The sequence below is a fragment of the Electrophorus electricus genome, chromosome 22, assembly GCF_041902795.1.
Source record: "Electrophorus electricus isolate QZ-2024a chromosome 22, ASM4190279v1, whole genome shotgun sequence".
Classification (NCBI taxonomy): domain Eukaryota; kingdom Metazoa; phylum Chordata; class Actinopteri; order Gymnotiformes; family Gymnotidae; genus Electrophorus; species Electrophorus electricus.
The window spans coordinates 13,632,501-13,645,000 of NC_137518.1; the positions used below are offsets into that span (position 1 = coordinate 13,632,501).

The 12,500-nt window shown below is 43.3% G+C and overlaps 1 protein-coding gene across 2 annotated transcripts in view; it reads right to left on the reverse strand.

Annotated features, from left to right (window-relative positions):
* cdh4 (cadherin 4, type 1, R-cadherin (retinal)) overlaps nucleotides 1-12,500 on the reverse strand; it is a 172,688-nt gene that overhangs the window by 6,568 nt on the left and 153,620 nt on the right. For both annotated transcript variants that reach the window (XM_081705702.1, XM_027023334.3), the window contains exons 12-13: nucleotides 3,687-3,829; nucleotides 1-93 (exon numbers count right to left, since the gene is read on the reverse strand). The exon at nucleotides 1-93 is cut by the window's left edge and continues 144 nt beyond it. In XM_081705702.1, the coding sequence (XP_081561828.1) occupies nucleotides 1-93; nucleotides 3,687-3,829 (236 nt within the window). The remainder of the gene's footprint in view (nucleotides 94-3,686; nucleotides 3,830-12,500) is intronic.

Here is a 12,500-nt window from a genome sequence, read left to right on the forward strand (position 1 = left end):
GCTGGGCCTCCCGGGGAACCAGCACTGGTACGTTATCGTTGACATCTATCAGATATATCTGCAGAGTGCCCGTTCCGGTCGCAGAAGGAGAGCCTGCGAGAAAGACAGGGACAGAGAAGGATTGGCAGGTGGCCAGATTTTGGAGACCTCAGGAGTTAACCATGGAGTATTATGCCTAGATGCTTTCCTTCTGACGAGAGAAGAGGGCTCGGTAAAGTGCCCAACGTCATCTCCAATGCAATTTGTCGGTATGTAGCTAAATTCCCTTGCAGATTCCGACGTTTTGGCATACATTTCCTTTGTGGCGCAACATAATATTTACTCCTGTCAGTCATGTGACTTTGGTTTCCTAACATCTTACATTGTTCAAACGATGTCAGAACCAGCGCGATTCCACCTTACACAGAACCAGGCACCGTAAAGGCAGAAGGATGGAGGTGGGTGGAGGAAAAAGACAGAAACTCGATGAGAAGTAAGAGAGAGATGGAGGGGGATGGTCAAAAAGAGAAATGGAGCCACAGGGACGAGGGCAGGAGGCGGTGGAGGTGTGGTGGGTGGAGAGTTTTTTTCTTTACACCCTCTGTCCCTGTTAAAGGCTCCCCACGGTGACAGATATGACAAATGAAATGATGCATAAATATCTCACACTCCACTTTCGTATTTAATGGAGCCGTACTCTTTCACAGAGCGTCTCTGTGAAATGACTTTCCCTGGAAAAAAAACCAAAACAAAAAAATGCAGCATCTGTTCCCTGTGGTGGAACCTGACGCAGGCGAGCAAACGTGGCGCTTTATAGAAGCGTGCAGCACACTCCCAAGCCCACATCTAGTGACTTCAGGGAAATACATATTAGATACAGATCGATTCTGAGAAATGCTGCTCTGCAGAAGTGACTTGAACGCCTGCCACCACGGACCTGTGAAAGGTCTAATGGAAAAAAAAGTCCTTCAGAAGTGGGTGGTGTGAAATTCGCTGCCGTGTGTTATCTTAAAGACTACTTAACAAAGCTTGTCCCTGGGGACACCTTTGAAGACTTGTCGGGGGGGAAACACTGCCTGTTTGCACCAACTGGCCTGTTTGTTCACCGCGGAGTTTCACGTGTGCAAGGCTGGTAAAGTGAAGTCCTCTCCAGACAGCAACCTGCAGTTCTTGCACCTCAGTTCTTTGGCTCGGAGGACGGAGGCTAATAGGAGCTACAAAGCCCATGGCCAGTCGCCGTAGGCAACGGTTGATTGTGCTTGTGTTTTTGTGAAAAACGTGGTTCGCAGTTGAGCGTTGCACATACTGTAGATGGAAAAGGAAAAGCACTGGACATTGTTGATGGCGTCCAATCGACCGGCAGAGACGAGCTTGGTGAACGCAAACTCAGGAAACATGAAGGGAAATGACTGTCTTCAAGCCAAGACAGCCCTCTATAATTTTCCTATCACAAATATAAAAACACACACACACACACACACACACACACACACACACACACACACACACACACATACACACACACACACACACACACACACACACACACACACACACACACACACACACACACATACACACACACACACACACACATACACACACACACACACACACACACACACACACACACACACACACACACACATGCTCTCTCTCTCTATTAGAACCTTGTACTTACAATCACTCATCACTTTATTAGGTGCACCGATCTTACCCCAACATAGAGTTGTATTTTGTTACTGTAAAACTGTCATTGACTGTAGTCAGTGGTACTTGTGCGCCACTGAGTATCGCACTGGTATGACTATACAAAGCTGGGCACATCAAACTGACTCTGAAGAACTAACACCAACCAAGAGATGATCGACTTCCATCAGCTCACTGTGGCCTGGTGTTGCCTGTGTGTATTTACATACACACATGCCAGACTACAGTTCACTGAGATATTATAAGGAGTTTACTGAGTTCCTATTAGGAGTTTACTGAGTTCCTATAAAGAGTTTACTGAGATATTATAAAGAGTTTACTGAGTTCCTGTAAAGAGTTTACTGAGTTCCTGTAAGGAGTTTACTGAGATATTATAAAGAGTTTACGGAGTTCCTATAAGGAGTTTACTGAGTTCCTATAAGGAGTTTACTGAGATAATATAACGAGTTTACTCAGCTTCTATAAGGAGTTTACTGAGATGTTATAAAGAGTTTACAGAGTTCCTGTAAGGAGTTTACTGAGTTCCTATAAGGAGTTTACTGAGTTATTATAAAGAGTTTACGGAGTTCCTATAAAGAGTTTACTGAGATATTATAAAGAGTTTATGGAGTTCCTATAAGGAGTTTACTGAGATATTATAAAGAGTTTACTGAGTTCCTATAAGGAGTTTACTGAGATATTATAAAGAGTTTACGGAGTTTATATAAGGAGTTTACTGAGATATTATAAAACGTTTACGGAGTTCCTATAAGGAGTTTACTGAAATATTATAAAGAGTTTACTGAATTCCTATAAGGAGTTTACAGAGAAATTATAAAGAGTTTACAGAGTTCCTATAAGGAGTTTACTGAGATATTATAAAGAGTTTACTGAGTTCCTATAAGGAGTTTACTGAGTTCCTATAAGGAGTTTACTGAGATATTCTAAAGAGTTTACTGAGTTCCTATAAGGAGTTTACTGAGATATTATAAAGAGTTTACGGAGTTCCTATAAGGGGTTTACTGAGTTCCTATAAGGTGTTTACTGAGTTCTGAGGTCCTCCTCTTCTTGGGCTCCTTCCTTCAATAAAATTATATGTAGCAATAAATAAATGTTCTGTGTGTTCTCTAGAGAGTTAGCACAGAAAAATTACTGTGTAGCAAAATCTAATGTTTTGCTACACAGCCTGAACACAACCTTGGTAGATCAAACCACAATGCGACAAAAGAACCTTACGCGATATGTCTGTCTGTAATGTCTTGTTCTGAATCAAATTTAGACCGAACAGCCAATCAGAAAACGTCCTCATGGCCGACTGCAAACAGCGATTCAGCATGCGCAAAACGCAGGACTGACGAGGACCAACAGAGCAGAACACACCACACCAAGTACAGACGAGGGTGGATCACTGACACAGGTACATTTACAGTACTTAGCTGACGCTTTTATCCACAGCGACTTACAAATTACAATATGACTAAATACATCTTGAGCAATTGAGGGTCAAAAGTGTTGGTCAGGAAAGAGGTGGCAACCAGAGGTAACAGTGGCAACCAGAGGAACAGTGGCAACCAGAGGTAACAGTGGTAACAGTGGTAACAGTGGCAACCAGAGGTAATTGTGGCAACCAGAGGTAACAGTGGTAACCAGAGGTAACAGTGGTAACAGTGGTAACAGTGGTAACCAGAGGTAACAGTGGTAACCAGAGGTAACAGTGGTAACCAGAGGTAACAGTGGTAACCAGAGGTAACAGTGGTAACAGTGGTAACAGTGGTACTGAAGGGGCTTGAGCTGGCAATCTTCTCATTACAGGTCAAGTAGCTTAACCACCAAGCTGCCACTGCCCAACCCTGGACCTCCGCTCAGGAACCAGCCCAGGAACTGATGAATAGCGCAGAGAATGACTAGCACAAACTGCACCCAGAAACTGTGGTCTTCAAAGATCACTTTCCTACAAATAAATGTTGAGTGTAACATCCATTTTCTCCCATCGCTCCTCATCGTCAGTCAGGGCTCACCATTGTCCACAGCCAGAAAGGTCGCTTCATACACATTGCTCTTCACGTACGGTGATTCCCGGTCGAGGACGGCCATGGTGGTGATCTGACCATTTGTCCTGTTGATACGCAGCCAGTTTGCCGGATCCGACAGCTTAGAGTACCTACAGACAGACGGGAGTTTTCAATCATACAGTCAGACAATCCGCAAAGACACACAACATGTCACTCTGTATTAGACAGAATCAATCAAGTATTCCCGAAATAACTTCATGACCGCCATGTTTGTTCCTGTAACGCCTTCGTTTTGTTCTTACGCCAGATCTTTAAGGGCAGTGTAGCGATCTTAGGGTGTGGTTTAACATTGGAAATGAGTCCATTTCATGGCACACAGAAATGCAGAATTTTTCACACTCAATCAAATATGTGAGCTGACATATAATTATTATTTTACAGGCCACTGAATAATTTATGCCATGCTTCCGCCGCCTCTGAACGGGAGTTGGGGTTTGCTGACCAAGGTCAGACAGCCACTCACAGAGTCAGGGAGTGGGTTCAGTCCTCTCGGTCAACGGAAAAGGCCAAAGAATTAGCCTGCTAAAGCGTAACTCTTAAAGCAATTCAGACAGTGTGGCTTTTAAGACCCGACTCTGTATGCCGGTTAAAAGAGCAGCGTGAGTAATATAGCAAAACAAAGAAGAAATAAAGGGGACTCAAATCAGCTACACCGATCTCCAAAGTGTGGGCTACAAATTGTCTTTTTATTTGAAGTGTTAGATGCCAAGTCCACTTTAAAGGCAAACAACTGAAACAGGGTTCAGAATACACGAGTCTGTGTGTGGAAGAGGTATTACAGTCATTTGCAGTTTTGAAATAGAAAAATAAAGAAGTTTTTGCTATTAAAAACAGTTGCTCTCTAGAGTACCCTCTGAGTCATAACTGGTAAAGTGTGTTTGATGTGTGTGTTTGTGCATGCACACGTACATGCATGCATATGCGTGAGTAAGTGTGTGTGTGTGTGTGCGTATGTGCGTGTGTTTGTGCATGCACGCGTACATGCATGCGTATGTGTGAGTATGTGCGCGCGTGTGTGTGTGTGTGTGCACGTGTCTGTGCATGCACGCGTACGTGCATGTGTATGTGTGAGTACGTGCAAGTGTTTGTGTGTGTGTGTGTGTGTGTGCGTGTGTGTGCGTGTGTGTGTCTGTGTGTGCTGGAGTTGAGCTACTCTGGATCAATACTGATGGCACCATGCCTATCATACCCCAACGGCCCGAGCAAGGAACCCGATCAATGAAGTGACTGGCACGCTGAGAGACAGTGACCTGAGACCGGTCCAACTCATTACACAATGACCTTTACGCCCTGCTGCCTAACAACCAAGGCAGCACTGGACAACAGCATGGTGAAAGTCAACCAAACACTTTTATGTTGTACCAAGTGTGACTTCTACAGTGCTGTGTGTGTGTCATAGAGAAGGGATATGGTGTGTGTGTTGGGAGCGTAAGGCCTGAAGAGAGAGAAGGGAGGTTTGTGGGAGTGCTTCTTTTGTAGACACTGAGAAAAGGAGGTGTATGTAAACAAACATCCAAAAATCATGTCAGCAACCCTGCAGAGTTTAGAAAGTACTGGTCAAAAGATGACCAACATTCCTGATTAAAACTTAATAACAAAGTGGCACGATTCTGTGGATTTCAGTTTTGCTTCCTGTGTGAAAGAAGATTTTGTGCTCATCTGTTGAACCGCTATTAACATTTTAGCACGGTTGCAACCAACAGAAGTCACTCGTGAGCTTGGTCTCCCATGCAAGGCTTGTTGACTTTGCTTTGTAACTGTGAAGTTGCTTGTTCATGCCCAGTCTGAGCTCTACACGGTTCAGTTACCAACTGCTGTGATTTAGGTCAACAGTGTCTAGCTGGAGTGGCCCAGACCCCATTCAGCTTACGGTTCATTTCCATCTTATCCTGTTCTCTCCTTTAACATTTGTCCATCAAATTTTAAATCCAGCTCTAGAAGGCAAAGCATGCCTTGTGACCTTTAGGATCTCAGACGGATCTCAGACACTCAGAAGGTTTCCAGGATCGGTCCTCACATTGATCAGTTGCCCTAATAACTTTCTTCGACTTCAATTACTCTGGCTTCCAAATCTTCCGTTTGCATTAGGCAAAAGACTGTGAGTCTTGGAGTTGATTTCAGCAAGTCAAAATCATCACTTTTGTGTCTTTAAGACTTTTTGCCATCAACTGGTCATACTTCCTTATGCTGAAGGGGCTGAAGTGCATCTTGAACCCTTTAACTGAGCCACAACTGTCTATTTGGAGGATTTGTACTTTCAGTTGATTCAGACAAGCAAACTGATTAAACCACACACGGAGGCCAAAGTCGAGGCTCCAAAACTCCACTACCCAGAAGTCTTTTCTGCCTCTCTCTGCTGTTGTGCTTGGTGTCATGGTCAATGCACAGAAAAGCTGTGGACTCTGTTTCACATCTCAAGAGTCTGAGGTCAGTTTATTGCAGTGCACATGCAGTGCAATGTCTCCAGGTCTGGATATTCTTGGTTTCCTGCGTTTGCCGATTCAGAACTATGTTACAGGCATCACCTGTGGGATCCGATGTGAAATGTGGGTGGGAGGGTATGTTCAAAGGTGGGGGCAGAGGCTCCAAAGAGTGACGTTGAGAGGTGAGAGCAGCAGTCGTTACGGTGCAAGGCGAGAGGTGTCATTTCTAAGCTGGAAATCGTGTATATAAAGCTACAGCCTTTTGCACCAGACTTGCCTGTACGACATAACCCCGCAAGCCTTCACCCCTGGGTCGACTGTGTCTCTGACTCACCCCGCTGCCTTCACAGAGTGAGACATGCAGAGACCGGATTTGAGCCAGCAGCTTTGCAGGAAAGAGCCAATGCTTTTCTCACAAAGCCAACACATTTCACAGGGGACAGCGTTTATGTAACTGATTTCTCTTGAAAACTGACAACTACCAGCACCACCACGGGCCCTAGGCCCTAGGCCAGGGACTCACAGCAAGCAAAAGGCACACTACATCTTTTTTAAATGCACGGCAAGGATCAAAATTACTCAGTGACCACACAAACGCTACTTTGCTTTTCCAAGGGAGCTGCAATTTCATTTGCAGCCAGCCAGCAGTCTCCGTGCTATAATACGATCATGAAGACAAACTGTCGTTAGTACAACTCCCATCTGAGACTACGATGGCAGATAGTGCACAGTGTTATTCTTTTATTTTGCACATCCAAAACAAGACGAACTGTTGTATGGGACGAAGACCAGAAGCCCACGTGGGTCCGAGGAAAGACCCGCCCAGCTGTGTGATTAATATCGCTCGTGCTGGTATTACCACTTGTGAGCAGTTCTCATGGCCTCAGGTGTTAATTCCGCTGACCTCCCTTAATGATCTGCTATGGATCCTACAGATATGACTGCACAAGAGCACTTTATAAAGCCGCGTGATTCCAGTCCAGCACATAACCCGTGACCCTGGAGTCAACCCTCTGGGAATTCTTTTGGCAGGCAATTTCACACTAATGTGATACATTTCAGACAATTCAAAAGAAGCTCATTTTAGAGGGTAGTTTGGACACCAGCATACTATAATGAATATGTACAAAATCCAATAAAAATAAGACACATATATATATATATATATTTGTATTCTCTCAGGTTTGTCTGAAATAATGTATTTAAAAGTGTGTGAAAAAGGCCAAACGGTGACAACCAACACACTGAGAGCTAGAGATGTAGGGGGAGTGTCTAGGAGCTGACATGGATGTCCTGAAGGATCTTTCGGAAGTCATTTCAGGCTCCGTTTCACTTAAGCCGCAAATAGAAGCAGCGTGGATGGACGCAGGGTGATGGAAACACAACCCAGCGTGTCGTGACTCCGACAGTGACTGTAAAGGTCACTCTGCGTGCATATTTTACCAGCAGGCCTGGGTTCTGCACGGCGGCTGGAACCTGAAAGAATAATTAATATACTTCCTGTGCGCTCTGTGACTGATGGATGACTAAGGGTCTTTGGCTTGCTTGTCACTTCATATTTACACCGCAGTGAAACCACTCGAGAAGTTCAGGTGTGCTTAGGAATGCAAAATGTGGACAGGAATATATTTCAATGAGATTTGTTCATAAGAATTTGTTGGAGTGTCAGTAATTGTTAAATGGTGTATTTGTTATGGTTAAAAGACTTTTATGGCTTTATGGTAAAATCCTTTCTCTAAGGATGCTTTTATAATACTGTTATCTTACTGAAACTGAAACCGAAAGGTTCGACTTCTGTTCAGTCTAATAAACGGCAATTCTTCCTTTTTTTGCTCTTCTTTACCAAGGGTGCCAATTATTCTGGAAAGGTACTGCATTTAATCCCCTTGGTCTCTATAGAGATGAGGATGTCTAGATAAAGGACAGCCCATACAGGAGAAATGCTGAGGTCTCTTAAAGTAACCTAATAGAAGCCCAAAGGCAACTGCAGAGAACTAAAAAATGAAGCAAGCGAGAATATTCATTTTTATGATCAATATTCTGACATTCACAGCCAAGCACGGCAACGTGCAAGGTCACTTCAAATCTATGCAATGGAAGTAATTGGGGGCGATGACTCCAGCACACAGAGACGCTGCCAGGGGGCACCGCTGAGTCTGTCGGTGGGCTGAGACGCTTTTACGAGGGTGGCAAAGGACTGGGAAAACTTCCAGTTAAAGGAAAAAAAAACCCCCAAAACTTTATGTAAAATGTCCAGGAAAGTTGGACTGCAGAATTCTTGTGAAATGACACTTGCGGTAACCTGTGTCATGGAGCCATCACAGATGGCTCTGCTTAAGGGCTTACTGCCACGGGTTTGCCTGGTCCTGAGTAGGCAAAGAACCAGTAGACACCTAATGACCCACTGGTCCTTGTCACAGACTTAGAAGAACTATGTAACTATGTTTTGTGAATTCAGCATTTCTTAGTTGTGTGTCCTGATCAGTTTGACTTCTATATTTCGGTTCACTTTCGAGCCTTTTCCCTGCGGTATAGATTATGGCCTTGCCTAAGGACCCCCAGTCTGTCTGCACCTTTGACCAAACCGCCTGTGTTGACTGACAAGGGCCCGTGGAACTGCCCAAATAATCTCACTGTGTGGGCACAGCCCACCCTGAATCCTGCTCCAAACCTGCAGAACGAACGCTTGCAGCTCGCATGTACAGGCACACGCCTGCGCCGAGACAAGACGAATGAAGATCAGTCTGAGGTTCAACAATATTACTGTGATCATTTTACACACTCAGTTACATCCATACACTATATAATTCATATGCAGCAACTTGAAAAAGTATGTAACCCCCTTACAAATCATCAGATTAATCTGGATTACAAAGGACACACAGATTGATCCCAGCAGTATTTGTATTACAAACCAATATGCAAAGCAATGTACAAACCAATATTGTACTGCAAACCCATCTGTATTGCAAACCAGTATGCCCTTAAATGACAATTTCATTCTCAAAATTCATAATTAGCCAGCAGATTGAAAAATCCTGCTTGTTAAGTATTCCGCTGCTTCCGATCAGTCGGTTGTAGAACCCTCTTTTTCGTACGTTTCTTCCAGATGTGTAAACTCTTCCGGAGTGATTATTTCCCATCGTTCCTAGTACATTTGCTCCAGGTGGTTCCGGGTCAATCGGACGATGCTCGCGGCCCAAACGGTGCCGCAGATCCTCGCTTGGCCCGAGACGTGAACTTCGACGTAGCCTCTGTGGAACATTCAACTTTTTGTTGTCCAGCGTCCCCCCCAATTTGCTTTGGCCTTGTCCTGCGGAACAGCGAAGTTCCCCCCAGGCTTTAGCTTGTTAGCAGGCCGAAGCAGGTTGTCTCGCTATATCTCCCTCTGTTTTTCCCTCCATCTCTCTGTTCTTCATTTTTAACAAGATGAACACTGTAACTCTTTCAAAGTGATTGCTGATTGCCGTGGCTTCCTTCACAAGTCCCTTTCTCCCTTTGATGCTGATTTCTGAGGGACGGCCTTGTCTAGGCAGTGCGTGAGCAGTTTGACTCTGCTTTCAATTAATATGAAGTCCATCAAAATGTTGTTGTTACATAACTGAAGGAATATTTTTCCCAGGTTTTCCATATGGCATCCCTGTGGCTGTTGTTAGTATCCCAGTGGCTGACAGCTACAAGCTGTCCAGATCAAGTTCATGACACTCAACGTTTTTAGCCTTTTTTAGTATGTCTGTGGTGAATATGGTACATGGAATTTAAGATCTGGCCCTTGTACTAAATTAACAGTGATATAATCCCTACACAGAGCGCTTTAGGGATGTGTTTACTTTGCCAGTATTTGAGCTACCTTAAGTAGCCTAAATTATTTTATGTCGTAAACATGCGATCTGGTAATTATTATCTGCTTTAAGTGTATCAACTTTTTTATGACTGGACAGCTGTATCGTACTGAGCTGTGTTTGACTCACTGTTTCAATCTACCAGATATGTTTTATTTACATTCATTCAAGATGTTTTAAAATGTTACAGGGACGCAAAATTAAATCGTTTCACTGTGCTAGCCGATTCACGTGGCTCGCTAGCTAGCATTAGCAGTGACCCCTTTAGGGAGAAATGGCAGGTTCTCTACATGCATCTTTATTAATAGAGGATATTCTACAGTATAATGGCATAAAACCTATACATTCACACTAAATGCTAACAGATTCTGCCCAGGGTAACAGAGAGGGATCTAATACACCTCCTCTACACCAAGCTTGGCTTACTGTTTGTGTTAATATACTACCTGTTAAAATGGCGCACACTTGACCTTTGTCCTCAGCAGGTGTAAGAATAATGGAATGTTCCACCTGGTGGTCTGATGAAAATTCAGGTTCCCCGTGACTGATCCAACCGTTCTCGCTGGTGGATCCAAACATTTGGATCTTATTAAGGAGTCTAGTCTTCTGTCTTGTACATGCCTACAACTTCCTCTCTAATTTCCTTCCTTCTTTAATGTCACAGCTTTTCTTCAGACACGCAGTCTGAACATGAGTCTATTATCCAGAAAAGTTGAACTTTTTTAAATAATTCAGCTAGAGGCTAACTGTGTCCTCGTTACAGAGATATCTTTCATCTGTCCAAATTTGAACCTTTCACAGCACAGGGGGTGAATACTTATCGAAACAGTCTTTTTTGTCAGAGAATATTATCTTACATAAAAGCAATATCTTACATAAAACCAATATCTCTTTAAGTTAATTAATTTTGAGGGTCAGCCTTTTAAAATACAGTATGGCTTCACAAAATATCAAAGTGACATTTGTAATTCAGACAAATCTAATGATTTTTAATGGGGCTCAAGGCATTTGCAAGTCACTATATACAGCTTGAGAACCACCTATGGTTCATATAATTGATATATAGTTTGAAAAATGCCCTAGAAAAACTACAGTTGTAACTAGCCAATGTCATGGAACGCTCCCCACGAGTCACGTGGTACAGCCCGCCGCGTGCAGGGGGAACCACGTATGTTTGTGGCCACACCCTCCGTAAGGACACACACCTGCATGAGGTTTACCGTTACGTGTTTGTCTGTCTATTTAAACCCCAGTTAATGTGTGCATCAGTGTGGGTCACTGTAGGTGTAGGTAAGCGTTAATGTTTTGTATAATCACTGTTACTGTAGCTTAGCCTTTGTCATTGTTATTAATGTTCATGTTGTTAATGTAATAATGTTCACCATTAATGTTTTGCGTGAGTGCCATCATTGTCTTGTATGTTTTATGTCATTAAATGTCTTTCAACATCAAGGGGGTCCATGTGTCCTGCTCCGCACCCTGTGGCACTCGGGCTGTCACAGCCAAACTAATTATGCAGGCAGGATGATGCCTTCAGCCAGCAAGCACAATGACCAGCATCTAATGTTCCAGTATTTAACCTGTTTAATCTATTTTACTGACTTATTTAGCACAGATGCAGTGCCTTACATTACTGTGTAAATAGTATAAGTATATAGCACAGAGTATGCTTCATGTGCCAGTTTAGTTTAGTTTTGTGCGATCCTCACTTATATATTCACCAGCCAATCCTGCCCGGCCTGGAAGTGCACACAATGTGCATTTATAAGTGTTCAGTTATAAGGGCATTTATAAGTGTTCATTTATAAGGACATTTATAAGTATTCATTTATAAGTACATTTATAAGTGTTTATTTATAAAGGCATTTCTAAGTGTTTGTTTCTAAGAGTTCGTTTATAAATACATTTATAAGTGCATTTATAAGTGTTCATTTATAAGTGTTCATTTATAAGTGTTCATTTATAAGTGTTCATTTATAAAGGCATTTCTAAGGGTTCGTTTCTAAGTGTTCATTTCTAAGTGTTTATAAGTGTTTATTTAGACTATAGTGCATCTGATGCTCTGCTGTTCATCTGCTACCCTCTACCTCTCTCCTCACTGGATGCTTTTTGACAGCTGCTGACCAGACACTACTTGTGTAGGGGACTTCAAAACAGCATCACCAGTGTCCTGGCATGCTCAGCAGTGTCTGGCTGGTGTGAGTTTATGTGTGGCCTGTTGGAGTGTTTTACACACGCAATGATGACTGCTGGATGGGCAGCGCTCCCTGAAATATCCAGTCAACAGTGATCTTGTGGTTAGAAACACCCCACTGATGACAGTCTAGAGGACAATTGCCCCAGACTGGGCATTGCAGCAGATGAGCTGCAGGCTCTGAGGTTGCACCAACACGCACTGCTGGTTTGGTCCATATCCATCTCACTCTCATAGTTGATGATGATGAGGACAGTTTAGACTTGGGTGCTACAGCCAAACAGATGATCCTTGGCTTCCT